Genomic DNA, 23730 nt, shown 5'->3' with positions numbered 1-23730 from the left:
TGTGATATCATTATGGGGTACTGTGATATCATTATGGGGTACATTATGTGATATCATTATGGGGTACTGTGATATCATTATGGGGTACTGTGATATCATTATGGGGTACTGTGATATCATTATGGGGTACTGTGATATCATTATGGGGTACTGTGATATCATTATGGGGTACTGTGATATCATTATGGGGTACTGTGATATCATTATGGGGTACTGTGATATCATTATGGGGTACTGTGATATCATTATGGGGTACTGTGATATCATTATGGGGTACTGTGATATCATTATGGGGTACTGTGTGTTGGTGGGTGAGAAACAAAATATATTTAATCAATTTTGAATTCAGGTTGTAGCACGACAACATGTGTAATAAGTCAAGGTGTATGAATACTTTCTGAAGGCACTGTGTATCCATAACTAAACATAACGTATGACTCTCAGGATGTAATTCTCTGACAGACCTCTCGGAGGCGCTGTTGCACATGAAGGTCCCGAACTGCGAGGCGTAGGTGTGTTCGAAGAGCAGAACCAGGAAGTGTTGCGAGAACTGGAAGGAGCAGGGGAACTGGCGGAGGATCTGCCACACACAGTCTAGGAAGAGCAGGAACACCGGGGCTTCACCACGAGGCTTACTGTTACTGTAGGCTGACTGGGAACAACGCTGCTGGAACGGATGGCCCGCCTAGAGGGAGGAGGGAGATATAACCAATAAACACATTACTAGACTTAGAATCAGCTATTAGAGAGAGTTCCAGAACCCACTGGATTCTCTAACTCAGCTATTAGAGAGAGTTCCAGAACCCACTGGACTCTCTAACTCAGCTATTAGAGAGTACCAGAACCCACTGGATTCTCTAACTCAGCTAGTTCCAGAACCCACTGGATTCTCTAACTCAGCTATTAGAGAGAGTTCCAGAACCCACTGGATTCTCTAACTCAGCTATTAGAGAGAGTTCCAGAACCCACTGGATTCTCTAACTCAGCTATTAGAGAGAGTTCCAGAACCCACTGGATTCTCTAACTCAGCTATTAGAGAGAGCTCCAGAACCCACTGGATTCTCTAACTCAGCTATTAGAGAGAGCTCCAGAACCCACTGGATTCTCTAACTCAGCTATTAGAGAGAGTACCAGAACCCACTGGATTCTCTAACTCAGCTATTGGAGAGTACCAGAACCCACTGGATTCTCTAACTCAGCTATTAGAGAGAGTACCAGAACCCACTAGCTATTAGAGAGTACCAGAACCCACTGGATTCTCTAACTCAGCTATTAGAGAGTACCAGAACCCACTGGAGAACCCACTGGATTCTCTAACTCAGCTATTCTCTAATTCAGCTATTAGAGACCAGAACCCACTAACCAGAACCCACTGGATTCTCTAACTCAGCTATTAGAGAGAGTACCAGAACCCACTGGATTCTCTAACTCAGCTATTAGATGTGTTTCCACAAGGCCGTGGGGTGAGACAGGGATGCAGCACAAGCCCCACCCTCTTCAACATAAATACAGTGAATTCGGAAAGTATTCAGACCCCTTGACTTTTTCCACATTTTCTTATGTTACAGCCTTATTCTAAAATAGATTTGTTTTTTTCATCAATCGACAAACAATAACCCATAATGACATCACAATACCTCATAATGGCATCACAATACCCCATAATGACAAAGCAATAACAGTTTTTTTTAGAAATGTATAAAAAAAGTTAAACTGACATATCACATTGACATTAGTATTCAGCACCTTTGGCAGTGATTACAGCCTCCAGTCTTCTTGGGTTTGACGCTACTAGCTTGGCACACCTGTACTTTGGGGAGTTTCTCCCATTCTTCTCTGCAGATCTTCTCAAGCTCTGTCAGGTTGGATGGGGAGAGTTGCTGCACAGTTATTTTCAGGTCTCTCCAGAGATGTTCGATTGGGTTCAATTCCGGGCTCTGGCTGGTCCACTCAAGGACATTCAGAGACGTGTCCCGAAGCCACTCCTGCGTTGGAAGTTTTTTTTTTTTTTTTTTTCATATAAATTTGCCAGAAGTTCTAAAAACCTGTTTTCGCTTTGTCTTTATGGGGTTTTGTGATGTCATTATGAGGTATTGTGATGTCATTCTGGGTTATTGTGATGTCATTCTGGGGTATTGTGATGTCATTCTGGGGTATTGTGATGTCATTCTGGGGTATTGTGATGTCATTCTGGGGTATTGTGATGTCATTCTGGGGTATTGTGATGTCATTATGGGGTATTGTGTGTAGATTGATGAGTATTATTTTTCTTCACCCATTTAAGAATAAGGCTGAATTGGCGAAAGGCACTAGAACAGTCAGCATAACCTGGCCTCACCCTACTAGCAGCACCTGGCCTCACCCTACTAGCAGCACCTGGCCTCACCCTACTAGCAGCACCTGGCCTCACCCTACTAGCAGCACCTGGCCTCACCCTACTAGCAGCACCTGGCCTCACCCTACTAGCAGCACCTGGCCTCACCCTACTAGCAGCACCTGGCCTCACCCTACTAGCAGCACCTGGCCTCACCCTACTAGCAGCACCTGGCCTCACCCTACTAGCAGCACCTGGCCTCACCCTAATAGAATCTGAAGTCAAATGTCTCCTGTTTGCAGATTAATCTGGTGCTTCTGTCCCCAACCAAAGAGGGTCTACAGCAGCACCTAGATATTTTGCACATATTCTGACAGACCTGAGCCCTGACAGTAAATCTCAGTAAGACAAAAATGATGGTGTTCCCTCCCCCCACAAAAAAGTCCAATTGCCAGGACAACACATACACATTCTATCGAGACACCGTTGCCCCAGAGCACACAAACAACTATATATACACCTTGGCCTAAACGTCAACACCACAGGTAACTTCCACAAGGCTGTGAGCGATCTAAGAGACAAGGCTAGAAGGGCCTTCTATGAAAGTTGCCATCCCAATTGATGTGTTTGTGTTGATTTTGTCTTCCCTATTATTCACACTTCAACTACATTGCTAAAACACTATACACAGCTGATCATTTTTACACTTGAAACATCTATTGTTTTGAAACCTTCATGTAAGTGTAATGTGTACTGTTCATTTCAACAACAAAACATGAAGTGTTGTTTTTGTTTATTTCACTGGTTTGGCAATGTCAACATATGTTTCCCATGCCAATAAATCATCATTGAATTTTCAGAAAGAGAAGGCTTGCTATTAGGGGGGGAATAGTTCAGTCTCAGGGTGTGTGTGTGTGTGTGTGTGTGTGTGTGTGTGTGTGTGTGTGTGTGTGTGTGTGTGTGTGTGTGTGTGTGTGTGTGTGTGTGTGTGTGTGTGTGTGTGTGTGTGTGTGTGTGTGTGTGTGTGTGTGTGTGTGTGTTACCTGCAGCCACTCTCTCTCCACTAAAGCTTGGAATCCTTGAATGGTCCTGCAGGCTGGGTCCAGGATGATCTGAGCCAGAGACGTCACCTGTAGGGTCGAGTCTGTCCCCTCTGTCCCGTGCACAAGTACTGACGCACCCTCCCTGAGACAGACAGACACGAGAAGGATAAAAGTTTGAGTTTAACTTAAAGAGAGACAGAGATAGAGAGATAATATAGAGGTTACCTACCTGTCAATGCACTGAGCAGCCAGACAGGCAGTAGTGAGGATCTCCTTGACGTGAGTCTGCCAATTAGAAGCCTCTAGTTTACTGAGCCAGCGGTCCATACTGTGGCTCTGGTCATTACAGGCTTCAACCAGCTTTATCAGGCTCTCCTGGAGGATACTGGACCTGGGTGGGGGAGAGTAGAGGTTATAATAGACTTCTACCAGCTTTATCAGGCTCTCCTGGAGGATACTGGGCCTGGGTGGGGGAGAGTAGAGGTTATAATAGACTTCTACCAGCTTTATCAGGCTCTCCTGGAGGATACTGGACCTGGGTGGGGGAGAGTAGAGGTTATAATAGACTTCAACCAGCTTTATCAGGCTCTCCTGGAGGATACTGGGCCTGGGTGGGGGAGAGTAGAGGTTATAATAGACTTCTACCAGCTTTATCAGGCTCTCCTGGAGGATACTGGACCTGGGTGGGGGAGAGTAGAGGTTATAATAGACTTCAACCAGCTTTATCAGGCTCTCCTGGAGGATACTGGACCTGGGTGGGGGAGAGTAGAGGTTATAATAGACTTCAACCAGCTTTATCAGGCTCTCCTGGAGAATACTGGACCTGGGGGGGGGGGGGGGAAAGAGGTTATAACAGACTTCTACCAGCTTTATCAGGCTCTCCTGGAGGATACTGAACCTGGGGGGGGGGGGGGGGGGGGGAAGAGGTTATCAGATAGGTTATCAGGCTCTCCACTTTACATCATTTAAAATTACAATGCTTGTCTTTCATAATTTGGTCAGATATACTTGGATGTGTAGTGTCAGCGTCTGTCGCTGGCATGTCATGCCTACATTTTTTTGCCAATGAAAAAAATTATTAGGGTAGTTTGCAATATCAGTGGGCTTTGTGATGAATGAGCCATCTGATTCAATAGATGATGGAGCCGAGTTTGCCTTTTTGCCCAAAACTTTACTTAAGGTGCTCCACAGGTTTTAACTATCATTCTTCTTTGTTTCCTAGTGTAGTTTCTCCTTCTTCCGTTTAGTCACATGATTTCTCAATTTGCAGTATGTTTTGCCAATCGGTTGTGCAGTCAGACTTATTTGTTTACTATAGAGACATATTATTTAGCCTCATCCCTCTCAACCGTACAATTTTTTAATTCCTCATCAATCCCTGGTAGGTTGACTGATAACTTATGATGGCTCAGGTTATCTAACCGAGTTTCAGAGACAGTCGGAATATGAATGTCATCTGTTACTAGCAAATTATTGATTTCATGTATTCTTGTTTCTTAAGCTACATTTGTTAACGTGGGCAGTTTAACACTTTTCGGGGGATGCTTGATTCTTTTCATTGCTTTACTGGAAAGCCTAGAATAAGTAGACATGCTCATGTTATTTATGTTAGTGCAGGGTGAGCTGCACACAGTAGACTGTCTACTAGGGCACACCGCCTCAGTTCTGACAGTATACATCTGGTTCATAGGTACATGATTACTGCTGTGGGATCAGCAAAGGCATTCAGGGCAATGATGACTCAGAGACACAATGGTAGGGATTAACTGAGCTGGATTTGGGTCACTGATAAGTCATTGTCTCAAACTGCCTTATAACGCTGTGAAAGGATCCTGGACCCTGCGTTACAGTGGGTGGATCCCATCCTCCTTATAACGCTGTGAAAGGATCCTGGAAACCAAATGATTTGAGTGGATCACTTCCTCCTTATAACGCTGTGTAAGGATCCAGGAACCCAAATCATTTGAGTGGATCACTTCCTCCTTATAATGCTGTGAAAGGATCCAGGAACCAAATGATTTGAGTGGATCACTTCCTCCTTATAACGCTGTGTAAGGATCCAGGAACCCAAATCATTTGAGTGGATCACTTCCTCCTTATAATGCTGTGAAAGGATCCTGGACTTTGCGTTACAGTGGGTGGATCCCATCCTCCTCATAACGCTGTGAAAGGATCCTGGAACCCAAATCATTTGAGTGGATCACTTCCTCCTTATAATGCTGTGAGTGGATCACTTCCTCCTTATAATGCTGTGAGTGGATCACTTCCTCCTTATAATGCTGTGAGTGGATCACTTCCTCCTTATAATGCTGTGAGTGGATCACTTCCTCCTTATAATGCTGTGAGTGGATCACTTCCTCCTTATAATGCTGTGAGTGGATCACTTCCTCCTTATAATGCTGTGAAAGGATCCAGGAAACCAAATGATTTGAGTGGATCACTTCCTCTTTATAAAACAAGCTTTGTTTCCAGAATCACCCACAGAGCTGTAATAGTCTGGTAGCCAGTTACGGAGGGATAGACGTCTGTTGAACTGTTCAATGTCACGTTTAGGGAGGGCAGAGGGACAGATAATATGGGGCGTTTGTTGGTGTAAAGCAGAGACCCAATCAGTTCTTTAAAATCCATCTTCAGGTGTTCTGAGCTGCCCTTCATAATGGCATTGAATCCCACATGAATTACGATAGACTCAATTTCCTGATACAGGTTTATAATGTTAGGGAGCAGGTTATTGATGTCCTGATGCAGGTTATTGATGTCCTAATGCAGATTATTGATGTCCTGATGCAGGTTTATAATGTCTGGGAGCAGATTATTGATGTCCTGATGCAGGTTTATAATGTTAGGGAGCAGATTATTGATGTCCTGATGCAGGTTTATAATGTTAGGGAGCAGATTATTGATGTCCTGATGCAGGTTATTGATGTCCTGATGCAGGTTATTGATGTCCTGATGTAGGTTTATAATGTTAGGGAGCAGATTATTGATGTCCTGATGCAGATTATTGATGTCCTGATACAGGTTTATAATGTTAGGGAGCAGATTATTGATGTCCTGATGCAGGTTATTGATGTCCTGATGCAGGTTATTGATGTCCTGATGCAGGTTTATAATGTTAGGGAGCAGATTATTGATGTCCTGATGCAGGTTTATAATATCTGGTACCAGATTATTGATGTCCTGATGCAGGTTATTGATGTCCTGATGCAGGTTATTGATGTCCTGATGCAGGTTATTGATGTCCTGATGCAGGTTTATAATGTTAGGGAGCAGATTATTGATGTCCTGATGCAGGTTTATAATGTTAGGGAGCAGATTACTGATGTCCTGATGCAGGTTTATAATGTTAGGGAGTAGATTATTGATGTGCTGATGCAGGTTTATAATGTTAGGGAGCAGATTATTGATGTCCTGATACAGGTTTATAATGTTAGGGAGCAGATTATTGATGTCCTGATACAGGTTTATAATGTTAGGGAGCAGATTATTGATGTCCTGATGCAGGTTATTGATGTCCTGATGCAGGTTTATAATGTTAGGGAGCAGATTATTGATGTCCTGATGCAGGTTTATAATGTTAGGGAGCAGATTATTGATGTCCTGATACAGGTTTATAATGTTACGGAGCAGATTATTGATGTCCTGATGCAGGTTATTGATGTCCTGATGCAGGTTATTGATGTCCTGATGCAGGTTTATAATGTTAGGGAGCAGATTATTGATGTCCTGATGCAGATTATTGATGTCCTGATGTAGGTTTATAATGTTAGGGAGCAGATTATTGATGTCCTGATGCAGGTTTATAATGTCCTGATGCAGGTTTATAATGTTAGGGAGCAGATTATTGATGTCCTGATGCAGGTTATTGATGTCCTGATGCAGGTTTATAATGTTAGGGAGCAGATTATTGATGTCCTGATGCAGGTTTATAATGTTAGGGAGCAGATTATTGATGTCCTGATGCAGAATATTTATGTCCTGATGCAGGTTTATAATGTTAGGGAGCAGATTGATGTCCTGATGCAGATTATTGATGTCCTGATGCAGGTTTATAATGTTAGGGAGCAGATTATTGATGTCCTGATGCAGGTTATTGATGTCCTGATGCAGGTTATTGATGTCCTGATGCAGGTTTATAATGTTAGGGAGCAGATTATTGATGTCCTGATGCAGGTTTATAATGTTAGGGAGCAGATTATTGATGTCCTGATGCAGGTTATTGATGTCCTGATGCAGGTTTATAATGTTAGGGAGCAGATTATTGATGTCCTGATGCAGGTTTATAATGTTATTATTGATGTCCTGATGCAGATTATTGATGTCCTGATGCAGGTTTATAATGTTAGGGAGCAGATTGATGTCCTGATGCAGATTATTGATGTCCTGATGCAGGTTTATAATGTTAGGGAGCAGATTATTGATGTCCTGATGCAGGTTATTGATGTCCTGATGCAGGTTATTGATGTCCTGATGCAGGTTATTGATGTCCTGGTGCAGGTTATTGATGTCCTGGTGCAGATTATTGATGTCCTGATGCAGGTTTATAATGTTAGTGAGCAGATTATTGATGTCCTGATGCAGGTTATTGATGTCCTGATGCAGGTTTATAATGTTACGGAGCAGATTATTGATGTCCTGATGCAGGTTTATAATGTCTGGGAGCAGCTTGTTGATGTTCTGTACTCGTGCTCCTGGATAGCACAACGTTTGTGCTCCAGGGACTGAGACATTTCTCACCATTGAACTGTCCAATACAGCAGCCGGAGAACGGAGAAATCCGCCCATTCCTACCACTCACACAATTCGTTGAACCTTTCCACAGGCCCACGAGAAGCAGGATAGAGTGCGCCCCCGTTGCTCCCGGCGATAGGTCCAGACCTCCCACAGCAGGCAGTGCCCGGTCAGATCCAAAGAGAGGGGAAGGAGTCGAACTCGGCGACAAAGCTGCTGCTGGCGTCAGAACCGCCACCGCAAACACAGGTAATTCCATCGATGATGGCGCCGGTAGATCAGGCACCAATGGGAGCGAAGCTATTCCTTATATCAATCTGCTCTGAATGAACCTCGCTGATAGGAACAATCTTCTTCACCTACTTCACTACAAGATGGAGGAGGAGAAGCAGATGGAGAAGACTTCCTTGGCAGGCTAGTTCCAGGTAGCACAGACCCTTCAGATATGGACAGATGACGAGATGGGGAAACATCATCCATCAGCACCGAGTGGCGTCCAGCCATCATCCATCAGCCCCGAGTGGCGTCCAGCCATCAGCCATCATCCATCAGCCCCGAGTGGCGTCCAGCCATCAGCCATCAGCCCCGAGTGGCGTCCAGCCATCATCCATCAGCACCGAGTGGCGTCCAGCCATCATCCATCACCCAGAGTGGCGTCCAGCCATTGGAGTTGAGAACGAGAAAGTTCCAATGTTAATTTCCCCCATAAGTTCGAGCAAAATGGACATTTGCTTGCTAAGGATAGCCACCTCCGCTAGCAAACAATTGCCACATTGGAAGTCTGCATTGTCAATATTGTCCCGGACAAGAGCGTAATAAACATAGCTTCAACAGCGCTGGAAATGTTAGTTAGCTATTCCAGGCGAAGCGAGCCCCATTGCAACCTAGCTAGCTAGCTGGTAGCATGTGTTGACACTAAAACGTAAATAAATACAAACTAAAGTAAAACTTGGGAAACAGCAGGCTGAAACAACAGGTTGAGGTGCAGGAGGTATCCGAGTTTGTGACTTGTCTCTCAAATAAATGGTTAGTTATTGATTAACTAGCTAGCAAATTTTTGTTGCCTATTATCAAATGACTCGACTCAAAACAAGACAGGGTATCAATAACAAGATAAAACGAGCCACCTACAATTCCCCACATTGCATTTTTGTGTCATTGTTGCTAGAGATCTGCCCGTTCAGAACCATAAACCACACGGCCTTCTGCCCCATTGAGGCGTGCACATCGTTTTTCTGTGACGTTGTCGGCTAACTCGTCCAGATCGTTTCCATTAGGCCGTCTGGGGGCGCGCGGGCAGTGCCAGTGAGGTGATTTCCGTGTTGAAGCAGTCAGTTGTTTGAGGTATAAAGACAAGGTTGGTGCTTCACTGCCACCTGAAGAGGTATAAAGACAAGGTTGGTGCTTCACTGCCACCTGAAGAGGTATAAAGACAAGGTTGGTGCTTTACTGCCACCTGAAGAGGTATAAAGACAAGGTTGGTGCTTCACTGCCACCTGAAGAGGTATAAAGACAAGGTTGGTGCTTCACTGCCACCTGAAGAGGTATAAAGACAAGGTTGGTGCTTCACTGCCACCTGAAGAGGTATAAAGACAAGGTTGGTGCTTCACTGCCACCTGAAGAGGTATAAAGACAAGGTTGGTGCTTCACTGCCACCTGCAGTTATAGAATGTTTGTTCACGAGTATCATTCATTGGCTGATCCCTCCTGATGACCTGGATGGAATTATGTGAACCTTCCGTAACCCAGAGGAAGTCCCACTCAGTTGAGTTCTTCAATGGTGAAAGTCCTCAATGGTGCTGCCCTTGCTAATACAGGCTTTGGGCCAGAAGAGGCCTCTCTCATTCTCTACAAGATCACTTATTGTATACATCTCCATCGCCTCTCCCCGACCATCGCCTCTCCCCGACCATCGCCTCTCCCCGACCATCGCCTCTCCCCGACCATCGCCTCTCCCCGACCATCGCCTCTCCCCGACCATCGCCTCTCCCCGACCATCGCCTCTCCCCGACCATCGCCTCTCCCCGACCATCGCCTCTCCCCGACCATCGCCTCTCCCCGACCATCGCCTCTCCCCGACCATCGCCTCGCCCCGACCATCGCCTCTCCCTCCCCGACCATCGCCTCTCCCTCCCCACCATCGCCTCTCCCTCCCCATCACCTCTCCCTCCCCATCTCATTCACATCTCCATCGCCTCGCCCTCCCCATCGCCTCGCCCTCCCCATCGCCTCGCCCTCCCCATCGCCTCGCCCTCCCCATCGCCTCGCCCTCCCCATCGCCTCGCCCTCCCCATCGCCTCGCCCTCCCCATCGCCTCGCCCTCCCCATCGCCCGCCCTCCCCATCGCCTCGCCCTCCCCATCACCTCTCCCCCCCATCACCTCTCCCTCCCCATCACCTCTCCCTCCCCATCACCTCTCCCTCCCCATCTCATTCACATCTCCATCACCTCGCCCTCCCCATCACCTCCCCATCACCTCTCCCTGACCATCTCATTCACCTCGCCCTCCCCATCACCATGACCTCACCCCTCTCCATCAGGGTGGTGCGGTGCAATTACCTGCCCTACAGGACACCTACATCACCTGTCACAGGAAGGCCAAAAAGATCAGGACAACAACCACCCGAGCCACTGCCTGTTCACCCCGCTATCATCCAGAAGGCGAGGTCAGTACAGGTGCATCAAAGCTGGGACAGAGAGACTGAACAACAGCTTCTATCTCAAGGCCCTCAGACTGTTAAACAGCCATCACTAGCACATGTAGGCAGAATCCTTTCTACAGACTTGAAATCATTGGTCACTTTAATAACATTTATATAACTTGTATTGTAATAACATCTACTAACCATGTGACCAATAACATCTGCTAACCATGTGACCATTAACATCTGCTAACCATGTGACCATTAACACCTAACCATGTGACCATTAACATCTGCTAACCATGTGACCATTAACATCTGCTAACCATGTGACCATTAACATCTGCTAACCATGTGACCAATAACACCTGCTAGCCATGTGACCAATAACATCTGCTAACCATGTTATGTGACTAATAACATCTGCTAACCATGTGACCATTAACACCTGTTAACCATGTGACCATTAACACCTGCTAACCATGTGACCATTAACACCTGCTAACCATGTGACCATTAACACCTGCTAACCATGTGACCATTAACACCTGCTAACCATGTGACTAATAACATCTGCTGACCATGTGACCATTAACATCTACTAACCATGTTATGTGACTAATAACATCTGCTAACCATGTGACCATTAACACCTGTTAACCATGTGACCATTAACACCTGTTAACCATGTGACCATTAACACCTGTTAACCATGTGACTAATAACATCTGCTAACCATGTGACTAATAACATCTGTTAACCATGTGACCATTAACACCTGTTAACCATGTGACCATTAACACCTGCTAACCATGTGACTAATAACATCTGCTGACCATGTGACCATTAACATCTACTAACCATGTGTATGTGACCAATAACCTCTGCTAACCATGTGACCATTAACACCTGTTAACCATGTGACTAATAACATCTGCTAACCATGTGACCATTAACACCTGTTAACCATGTGACCATTAACACCTGCTAACCATGTGACTAATAACATCTACTAACCATGTGTATGTGACCAATAACATCTACTAACCATGTGTATGTGACCAATAACATCTGCTAACCATGTGACCATTAACATCTGCTGACCATTAACATCTACTAACCATGTGACCATTAACATCTACTAACCATGTGACCAATAACATCTGCTAACCATGTGACCAATAACATCTGCTAACCATGTGACCATTAACATCTGCTAACCATGTGACCATTAACATCTGCTAACCATGTGACCATTAACATCTGCTAACCATGTGACCATTAACATCTGCTAACCATGTGACCATTAACATCTACTAACCATGTGACCATTAACATCTGCTAACCATGTGACCATTAACATCTGTGACTACCATAACATCTGCTAACCATGTAACATCTGTATGTGACCAATAACATCTGCTAACCATGTGTATGTGACCAATAACATCTGCTAACCATGTGTATGTGACCATTAACATCTACTAACCATGTGACCAATAACATCTGCTAACCATGTGTATGTGACCAATAACATCTGCTAACCATGTGACCATTAACATCTGCTGACCATGTGTATGTGACCAATAACATCTGCTAACCATGTGACCATTAACATCTGCTAACCATGTGTATGTGACCATTAACATCTGCTAACCATGTGTATGTGACCAATAACATCTGCTAACCATGTGTATGTGACCAATAACATCTGCTAACCATGTGTATGTGACCATTAACATCTGCTAACCATGTGTATGTGACCATTAACATCTGCTAACCATGTGTATGTGACCAATAACATCTGCTAACCATGTGTATGTGACCAATAACATCTGCTAACCATGTGTATGTGACCAATAACATCTGCTAACCATGTGTATGTGACCAATAACATCTACTAACCATGTGTATGTGACCATTAACATCTGCTAACCATGTGACCAATAACATCTGCTAACCATGTGTATGTGACCAATAACATCTGCTAACCATGTGTATGTGACCAATAACATCTACTAACCATGTGTACGTGACCATTAACATCTGCTAACCATGTGACCATTAACATCTGCTAACCATGTGACCAATAACATCTGCTAACCATGTGTATGTGACCAATAACATCTGCTAACCATGTGTATGTGACCAATAACATCTGCTAACCATGTGACCAATAACATCTACTAACCATGTGTATGTGAAAAATGTGATTTGATCACCATCACCCTTCCATCACCTAATAATATATAATATAACTATCACCCATTCCATCACCTAATAATATATAATATAACTATCACCCTTCCATCACCTAATAATATATATAACTATCACCCATTCCATCACCTAATAATATATATAATATAACTATCACCCTTCCATCACCTAATAATATATAATATAACTATCACCCATTCCATCACCTAATAATATATAATATAACTATCACCCTTCCATCACCTAATAATATATAATATAACTATCACCCATTCCATCACCTAATAATATATAATATAACTATCACCCTTCCATCACCTAATAATATATAATATAACTATCACCCTTCCATCACCTAATAATATATATAATATAACTATCACCCATTCCATCACCTAATAATATATATAATATAACTATCACCCATCCATCACCTAATAATATATATAATATAACTACCACCCATTCCATCACCTAATAATATATATAATATAACTACCACCCATTCCATCACCTAATAATATATATAATATAACTATCACCCATTCCATCACCTAATAATATATAATATAACTATCACCCTTCCATCACCTAATAATATATATAATATAACTATCACCCTTCCATCACCTAATAATATATAATATAACTATCACCCTTCCATCACCTAATAATATATAACTATCACCCTTCCATCACCTAATAATATATATAATATAACTATCACCCTTCCATCACCTAATAATATATATAATATAACTATCACCCTTCCATCACCTAATAATATATAATATAACTATCACCCATTCCATCACCTAATAATATATAATATAACTATCACCCTATCCATCACCTAATAATATATATAATATAACTACCACCCATTCCATCACCTAATAATATATAATATAACTATCACCCTTCCATCACCTCTCTATAGCCTTGTGAATCCTCCTCCATTGTGGGTAGTTGGCCTCTGATTCGAACCCTCCTCCCCGTGCCTTGGCCTGCTGCGCCACGCTGACGGTACGCGTGTCGATGATGTAGCCGCGTTTCCCCGCCCGCAACGTGGCGTTGATCAACTTCTCGTCTTCCTTACAGCGACGCCCGTTGGTGCCGGTCAGCGGCTGGCCTGAACGCATCATCACCTGGTGACAGAGAGCGAATCAGGGATTAGAGCTCAGGGGTCAAGAAGCAGACACCACAGAGGAAGACAGAAATTGAGCATTTTGATTGGTTAATTAGGTTGTTATATTTTTCACTTCAGTCACTGAATAAAAATGCCTGCTAAGAGACTAAAATGTAAATGTATTTACGTTATACGTGCTACTGAACATACAGAAAGATGAGACTTTTACCACCTCTAAAAGGTTTGAAGGAAAACGCCAGCCAAAACCAATCCCACCACCTCTAAAAGGCTTGAAGGAAAACGCCAGCCAAAACCAATCCCACCACCTCTAAAAGGCTTGAAGGAAAACGCCAGCCAAAACCAATCCCACCACCTCTAAAAGGCTTGAAGGAAAACGCCAGCCAAAACCAATCCCACCACCTCTAAAAGGTTTGAAGGAAAACGCCAGCCAAAACCAATCCCACCACCTCTAAAAGGCTTGAAGGAAAACGCCAGCCAAAACCAATCCCACCACCTCTAAAAGGTTTGAAGGAAAACGCCAGCCAAAACCAATCCCACCACCTCTAAAAGGCTTGAAGGAAAACGCCAGCCAAAAACAATCCCACCACCTCTAAAAGGCTTGAAGGAAAACGCCAGCCAAAAACAATCCCACCACCTCTAAAAGGCTTGAAGGAAAACGCCAGCCAAAACCAATCCCACCACCTCTAAAAGGTATGAAGGAAAACGCCAGCCAAAACCAATCCCACCACCTCTAAAAGGTTTGAAGGAAAACGCCAGCCAAAACCAATCCCACCACCTCTAAAAGGCTTGAAGGAAAACGCCAGCCAAAACCAATCCCACCACCTCTAAAAGGCTTGAAGGAAAACGCCAGCCAAAACCAATCCCACCACCTCTAAAAGGTATGAAGGAAAACGCCAGCCAAAAACAATCCCACCACCTCTAAAAGGTTTGAAGGAAAACGCCAGCCAAAACCAATCCCACCACCTCTAAAAGGCTTGAAGGAAAACGCCAGCCAAAACCAATCCCACCACCTCTAAAAGGCTTGAAGGAAAACGCCAGCCAAAACCAATCCCACCACCTCTAAAAGGTTTGAAGGAAAACGCCAGCCAAAACCAATCCCACCACCTCTAAAAGGCTTGAAGGAAAACGCCAGCCAAAACCAATCCCACCACCTCTAAAAGGTTTGAAGGAAAACGCCAGCCAAAACCAATCCCACCACCTCTAAAAGGTTTGAAGGAAAACGCCAGCCAAAACCAATCCCACCACCTCTAAAAGGCTTGAAGGAAAACGCCAACCAAAACCAATCCCACCACCTCTAAAAGGTTTGAAGGAAAACGCCAGCCAAAACCAATCCCACCACCTCTAAAAGGCTTGAAGGAAAACGCCAGCCAAAACCAATCCCACCACCTCTAAAAGGTATGAAGGAAAACGCCAGCCAAAAACAATCCCACCACCTCTAAAAGGTTTGAAGGAAAACGCCAGCCAAAACCAATCCCACCACCTCTAAAAGGCTTGAAGGAAAACGCCAGCCAAAACCAATCCCACCACCTCTAAAAGGCTTGAAGGAAAACGCCAGCCAAAACCAATCCCACCACCTCTAAAAGGTATGAAGGAAAACGCCAGCCAAAAACAATCCCACCACCTCTAAAAGGTTTGAAGGAAAACGCCAGCCAAAAACAATCCCACCACCTCTAAAAGGTTTGAAGGAAAACGCCAGCCAAAAACAATCCCACCAGCTGTATTCCTGTGTTAATGAAGTGTATACGAGTCTCTTTCACTCTTCCTATTCAAGGCCTATTCTCTATCATTTATTTAATATCTCCATGTTCAAAGTTTAGCCGATTCCAAATAATATTGATTGATGACATGCATTTTTGTTTGTGTGTTGCAACAATGGACTAATGAAACAAATACCAAAAGACCGTTTTTTGGGTGGATTTTCCCTTTAAGATCAGACTCAAATAGACCAATTCAGTTGGGGTTTAATACCTTGGAAAGCCTAAAAGACATTCTGCCACATAAATTATGAACATGGTAGACGAGAACACTTCTCTATGGTGAACTACATTGACTACAAAAACTCAATTTCCCATGGTGCCGTGCACTCCTCTCACCATGCCGTTCTTCTTGTGATAGTAGCTGAGTACGGGGAAGCGTCCACCGTGGCGGAAGGCGGCTGCTTTCCTCAGGGTGTCGTCATCCACATCTTTAGGTACGGCCACCAGAGGAGGGTAGGAGGAACACACACTGTAGTCCTTATTCACATCAGTCAGACGCCACTCTTCAGTCTAGGAGAGATGGATAGAGGGAGAGGAGGAATGGAGAGGAGGGATGGATGGAGAGGAGGAATGGAGAGGAGGGATGGATGGAGAGAGAGGAGGGATGGATGGAGAGGAGGGATGGATGGAGGATGGATGCATGGAGGGAGAGGAGGAATGGAGAGGAGGGATGGATGGAGAGAGAGAGAGGAGGGATTGATGGAGGGAGAGGAGGGATTGATGGAGGGAGAGGAGGGATGGATGGAGGGAGAGGAGGGATGGATGGAGGGAGAGGAGGGATGGATGGAGGGAGAGGAGGGATGGAGGATGGATGGATGGAGGGAGAGGAGGAATGGAGAGGAGGAATGGATGGAGGGAGAGGAGGAATGGAGAGGAGGGATGGATGGAGGGATGGATGGAGAGAGAGGAGGGATGGATGGAGGAGAGGAGGGATGGATGGAGGGAGAGGAGGGATGGATGGATGGAGGGAGGGATGGATGGAGAGATAGGAGGGATGGAGGGAGAGGAGGAATGGAGAGGAGGGATGGATGGAGAGAGAGGAGGGATGGATGGAGGGAGAGGAGGGATGGAGGGAGAGGAGGGAATATGGATGGAGGGATGGATGGAGGGAGAGGAGGGATGGAGGGAGGGAGGGAATATGGATGGAGGGATGGATGGAGGGAGGGAGAGGAGGGAAGATGGATGGAGGGAGGGAGAGGAGGGATGGATGGAGGGAGAGGAGGGATGGATGGAGGGAGAGGAGGGATGGATGGAGGGAGAGGAGGGATGGATGGAGGGAGAGGAGGGATGGATGGAGGGAGAGGAGGGATGGATGGAGGGAGAGGAGGGATGGATGGAGGGAGAGGAGGGATGGATGGAGGGAGAGGAGGGATGGATGGAGAGGATGGATGGAGGGAGCGAATTGATGGATGGAGGGAGGGAGAGGAGGGATGATGGATAGAGAGGGATGATGGATGGATGGATGGAGAGGAGGGATGGATGGAGAGAGAGGAGGGATGGATGGAGGGAGAGGAGGGATGGATGGAGGGAGAGGAGGGAGGGAGGTGGGGTAGTGAGGAGGGGAGATTTGATCGTTAAAATACTTAAGGAAAGCTGGGTTTTTACGGGTTGTTTTTATGTCACTTTGTGACATCTGCTGATGTAAAAAGGGCTTTAGAAAAACATTTGATTTGATTTGACAGAACATTATTGAAAAATATCATGAAAGAAACATTTGCCTTATTTGACAAATAAACCTTGAAACATCCAGATCTAAAAGAAACAGCCATACAGGGGTAATTAGAAACAGCCATACAACACCCAGAGGTAATTAGAAACAGCCATACAACACCCAGGGGTAATTAGAAACAGCCATACAGGGGTAATTAGAAACAGCCATACAACACCCAGAGGTAATTAGAAACAGCCATACAACACCCAGAGGTAATTAGAAACAGCCATACAGGGGTAATTAGAAACAGCCATACAGGGGTAATTAGAAACAGCCATACAGGGGTAATTAGAAACAGCCATACAACACCCAGAGGTAATTAGAAACAGCCATACAACACCCAGAGGTAATTAGAAACAGCCATACAACACCCAGAGGTAATTAGAAACAGCCATACAGGGGTAATTAGAAACAGCCATACAGGGGTAATTAGAAACAGCCATACAACACCCAGAGGTAATTATAAACAGCCATACAGTGGTAATTAGAAACAGCCATACAGAGGTAATTAGAAACAGCCATACAGGGGTAATTAGAAACAGCCATACAACACCCAGAGGTAATTATAAACAGCCATACAGTGGTAATTAGAAACAGCCATACAGAGGTAATTAGAAACAGCCATACAGGGGTAATTAGAAACAGCCATACAACACCCAGCGGTAATTAGAAACAGCCATACAACACCCAGCGGTAATTAGAAACAGCCATACAACACCCAGAGGTAATTAGAATCAGCCATACAGGGGTAATTAGAAACAGCCATACAGGGGTAAATAGAAACAGCCATACAACACCCAGGGGTAATTAGAAACAGCCATACAACACCCAGAGGTAATTAGAAACAGCCATACAGGGGTAATTAGAAACAGCCATACAGGGGTAATTAGAAACAGCCATACAGAGGTAATTAGAAACAGCCATACAACACCCAGGGGTAATTAGAAACAGCCATACAACACCCAGAGGTAATTAGAAACAGCCATACAGAGGTAATTAGAAACAGCCATACAGAGGTAATTAGAAACAGCTATACAACACCCAGCGGTAATTAGAAACAGACGTACAGGGGTAATTATCTCAATATACTCTTAGTCTACAAAACATTAAGAACAGCTGCTCTTTCCATGACATAACCAGACCAGGTGAAAGATATGATCCCTTATTGATGTCACTTGTTAAATCCACTTCAATAAGTGTAGATGCAGGGGAGGAGACATGTAGATGAAGGGGAGGAGACATGTAGATGAAGGGGAGGAGACATGTAGATGAAGGAGAGGAGACATGTAGATGAAGGAGAGGGGACATGTAGATGAAGGGGAGGAGACGGGTTAATGTTTTGTAGACTCATCGTATTACCTCAGCAGGTTCCAGGTTGAACAGGGAAGCCCTTACATACCAATATTAGGAAGGTGTTCTTAATGTTTTGTAGACTCATCGTATTACCTCAGCAGGTCCCAGGGTGAACAGGGAAGCCCTTGCATACCAATATTAGGAAGGTGTTCTTAATGTTTTGTAGACTCATCGTATTACCTCAGCAGGTCCCAGGGTGAACAGGGAAGCCCTTACATACCATGGACTCCAGGTCTTTGAAAGCATCCTCTGGAAGGAAAGACTTCCATCCGTCCTCAATGACCTGAAACATGGGCCGGTAGAAGACTGGGTACATCAAGGAGACCGAGTCCAGAGTGGACAGAACCTAGAGGAAGAGAGGAGGTATTACGTTGACTGGGTACATCAAGGAGACCGAGTCCAGAGTGGACAGAACCTAGAGGAAGAGAGGAGGTATTACGTTGACTGGGTACATCAAGGAGACCGAGTCCAGAGTGGACAGAACCTAGAGGAAGAGAGCAGGTATTACGTTGACTGGGTACATCAAGGAGACCGAGTCCAGAGTGGACAGAACCTAGAGGAAGAGAGCAGGTATTACGTTGACTGGGTACATCAAGGAGACCGAGTCCAGAGTGGACAGAACCTAGAGGAAGAGAGGAGGTATTACGTTGACTGGGTACATCAAGGAGACCGAGTCCAGAGTGGACAGAACCTAGAGGAAGAGAGGAGGTATTACGTTGACTGGGTACATCAAGGAGACCGAGTCCAGAGTGGACAGAACCTAGAGGAAGAGAGGAGGTATTACGTTGACTGGGTACATCAAGGAGACCGAGTCCAGAGTGGACAGAACCTAGAGGAAGAGAGCAGGTATTACGTTGAGTGTGCACTCTGTAGTGAACACTTCATAGAGAATGTGACCACAGCCTGAGAACCATAGCTAGTAACCTCCTCCCCAGGTTATTGTGTACAACACATACAAGCCTGGGATAGCAACCACTCAGAGTTGACCTTAGTGGGAGTGACCGTAGAATTCTGAGGGACCTACTGACTTAAGTATTTGTCATCATTTCATTTTAGCGAATCACATGACTGATGTGTGAATCTGCTTTGCTAGTGTAAAGGGGAGGGTTAGAGGGAAGGTATTGTCGGAGAGGATTGGTGGGTACATTAAGACTATTTATTTGGGGGCGGGGGGTTCTTCCGACTGTCTGTGTCGGCTGACGAATGCCAAGTTTGACTCGTTGGTCCACCAGACCAGGCATTTAGGCGGAAGTGTCTATGAATGAGATTAGAACCAGAGAGAAACTCCTCTAGAGGTCTATCTCCACGCTGGGATTGATACCATTGTTTATCTCCACGCTGGGATTGATACCATTGTCTATCTCCACGCTGGGATTGATACCATTGTTTATCTCCACGCTGGGATTGATACCATTGTCTATCTCCACGCTGGGATTGATACCATTGTTTATCTCCACGCTGGGATTGATACCATTGTTTATCTCCACGCTGGGATTGATACCATTGTCTATCTCCACGCTGGGATTGATACCATTGTTTATCTCCACGCTGGGATTGATACCATTGTTTATCTCCACGCTGGGATAGATACCATTGTTTATCTCCACGCTGGGATTGATACCATTGTTTATCTCCACGCTGGGATTGATACCATTGTCTATCTCCACGCTGGGATTGATACCATTGTTTATCTCCACGCTGGGATTGAACCATTGTTTATCTCCATGCTGGGATTGATACCATTGTTTATCTCCATGCTGGGATTGATACCATTGTTTATCTCCACGCTGGGATTGATACCATTGTTTATCTCCATGCTGGGATTGATACCAGAGGATAGTTTACTGGTCAACCTGCATTGTTCCTATTCATACCATTGATGTTTTTATATAAAACATGGAGACTATAGTCCCTCCTCACCTCGATAGAGCTGGCGATGTTGAGGCACTCCTCCATGCCAGGGATATCCAGCTGAATCACCCTGAGGTCTTTACACTTGACTATGATGGTGCCCAGAGACCCCACAAACCTGCAGATAGGGGAAGGAGAAGGTTAACACTGACCCTAAGCTTGATCATAACCCCTCACCCCTAATCCTAACCCCTCCTTACCCTCACCCCTGATCCTAACCCCTCACCCCATCCTCAACCCTGACACTCAGGTCTTTATACCTACTAGCAAGTCCCTAACCCCAAATATCCCCCTACAACCCCATTGTGTTTGTTCTGTACACACACACCCACCTCTTCTCTATGTTAGCATGCAGCAGCCTGAAGCTGAGCCTGAGCTACCGACCACCCACCTCTTCTCTATGGGGTCGATGTTAGCATGCAGCAGCCTGAAGCTGAGCCTGAGCTACCGAACACCCACCTCTTCTCTATGGGGTCGATGTTAGCATGCAGCAGCCTGAAGCTGAGCCTGAGCTACCGACCACCCACCTCTTCTCTATGGGGTCGATGTTAGCATGCAGCAGCCTGAAGCTGAGCCTGAGCTACCGACCACCCACCTCTTCTCTATGGGGTCGATGTTAGCATGGAGCAGCCTGAAGCTGAGCCTGAGCTACCGACCACCCACCTCTTCTCTATGGGGTCGATGTTAGCATGCAGCAGCCTGAAGCTGAGCCTGAGCTACCGACCACCCACCTCTTCTCTATGGGGTCGATGTTAGCATGGAGCAGCTTGACGCTGAGCCTGAGCTACCGAACACCCACCTCTTCTCTATGGCATCGATGTTAGCATGGAGCAGCTTGACGCTGAGCCTGAGCTACCGAACACCCACCTCTTCTCTATGGCATCGATGTTAGCATGCAGCAGCCAGAGTTCCTCTGTGTTGTCCTGTCTAGAGCTCAGTATGAGGTGATGTCCTGTCAGACAGAGAGTTCCCTCCACTGTGGGAAGGAAGGGTCTCCTCAACACCACCCCATCCACTCTGGGGGTCTTAATCAGCTCAGCAAACTCCATTTCCTAAAACAGAGACACAGACAGCCTACCATAAGGCGATAGTGTGAGTTAGCTAGCCTTTTTGTATTTGTTCATTAACCAGAGATAGTCCACTCAGTTGCCTCTGTATGTTTATTTATTTTCTCAACCAAGAGGTGCAGTTTCTTTTTCACAACAAGAAATTATAATTTAATGTTTGATAGACATCAGATGCTTGCAATACTAGCTTTGGCCACCTAGCTCGTTAACATGTTCCTGGTGCAAACTTCCTGGCAATCAAATTGTGCTTTCAAGACAACTGGGAACTCGAAGAAAATATATATATAAACGGTCAAATTATGAAATCAGTGATCTTCAGGTCGGGAAGTCTGAGCTCAAAAAAAAAATACAGCGTTCAAAACAAATGCGAACTCCTCGACTGCAGTTTGATCAAGACAACTGAGAGAGAGAGCTCTGGGGGGGACAGCTCCGACTGAGAAAAATATTTAGTGTGTGTCACCTTTTTTATTTTATCCCCCCGAGTTCAAAACAAATCATGATGGCAGTGACCTTCAGGTCAGAGTTTTATAAATAGCCCCGAGTTGGATGAGTATTCAAGTTGATTTTTCAACAGTCGGGAGCTCGTTTCCGCCCCGAGTTCCCATGTAGATTGAACGTTCAGGAATCGGCGATCTCCGAGTTCGCAGTTGTATTGAAAGCACCATAAGATAACTAACCAACTCGGGAGGTTGTAGGAGTGACAGCCCTCATGCCGCGTTCAAAACAACTACGAACTCGGAAAAATACGAGGTCAAATCAAGACATCGGTGGATCTTCGGGTCGGAGTTCAAGAAAGAGACTCGAGTTGGTTGACTGTTCAAATCGATTTGTCCCAGTTGGAGATATGTGTAATGTTTACTGTTCATTTCACTTTTGTATATTATCTACCTCACTTGCTTTGGCAATGTTAACACATGTATCCCCATGCCAATAAAGACCCTTGAATTGAATTGATATTGTTTTAATGACATTTGTAATCCTCTTTATTTTGGAACTTCTATGCAGTGTAATGTTTACTGTATATTTGTGTTTATTTCACTTCTGTATATTTAACATATACCAATAAAGCCAGTAATTGAATTGATTTCCCCGAGTACCCACTAGCATTAGCTACCGGCTAGGCATCTAGCTAACTAACTAACGACGTACGCAAGCTGGTAGGCTGATATTAGATCATTTTAAATTCATATAAAACGTGTATCTTTGGTTCCTGACAGACGGCTTTTATACAGGTAAACGGAATAAAAGTAGCGAGCGGTGGAGACCATAGTTGAGTTTTATCAACGAATGACAGATTTAGCTAGAGAGCTAACTTCCTATCTAAGGTTAAACTGCGTAGACAACCTGAAAGTGTAGCAAGGCTGATAATGATATCTTTGTCCGATACATTGGTTAATCAACACGTCCAACAACAACAATTTAGATTTGTAAATGTAACTAGATTTTAAATGTAAACACTAGCATCCTACCTGGCACCTCTGCTGATGTTTGACCAGAAATGTTACTGGTTGAGTGAGAATGAAGTGGGAACACAAAAACATGCCGACTGGAACAAGAGGACATCGGACATTAAGGTTCCGATGCCAATCAATGGGAAACTATTTAACTATTTCTAATTCACAACGACACTATAGATGTTACATATACAGCACCAGTCAACAGTTCAGACACACCTACTCATTCAAGGGTTTTTTTTGTTATTTTTTACTATTTTCTACACAGTAGAATAATTGTGAAGACATCAACACGATCAAATAACACATATGGAGTCATGTAGTAGCCAAAAAAAAGTGTATCAAAATATATTTGAGATTTGAGATTCTTCAAAGCA

At 44.7% G+C, this 23730-nt stretch overlaps 1 protein-coding gene across 2 annotated transcripts in view; it reads right to left on the bottom strand.

Annotated features, from left to right (window-relative positions):
• The window catches only part of mtmr9 (myotubularin related protein 9), a 43639-nt gene extending 20168 nt beyond the window's left edge, over positions 1-23471 (bottom strand). Inside the window, exons 1-9 of one of the 2 annotated variants that reach the window (XM_046293140.1) lie at positions 23369-23471; positions 21700-21906; positions 20842-20950; positions 19142-19267; positions 16194-16367; positions 13881-14098; positions 3587-3748; positions 3358-3499; positions 465-685 (exon numbers count right to left, since the gene is read on the bottom strand). In XM_046293140.1, coding sequence (XP_046149096.1) covers positions 465-685; positions 3358-3499; positions 3587-3748; positions 13881-14098; positions 16194-16367; positions 19142-19267; positions 20842-20950; positions 21700-21881 — 1334 coding nt within the window. In that variant the 5' untranslated portion in view covers positions 21882-21906; positions 23369-23471. The remainder of the gene's footprint in view (positions 1-464; positions 686-3357; positions 3500-3586; positions 3749-13880; positions 14099-16193; positions 16368-19141; positions 19268-20841; positions 20951-21699; positions 21907-23368) is intronic. The other variant, XM_046293139.1, reaches the window with a different exon arrangement.
• Positions 23472-23730: the final 259 nt, after the last annotated feature.

This window comes from Oncorhynchus gorbuscha, linkage group LG12 (assembly GCF_021184085.1).
Source record: "Oncorhynchus gorbuscha isolate QuinsamMale2020 ecotype Even-year linkage group LG12, OgorEven_v1.0, whole genome shotgun sequence".
NCBI lineage: Eukaryota > Metazoa > Chordata > Actinopteri > Salmoniformes > Salmonidae > Oncorhynchus > Oncorhynchus gorbuscha.
Note: the sequence above shows the minus strand (reverse complement) of the source record. Positions and strands in the feature narration are given on the sequence as shown.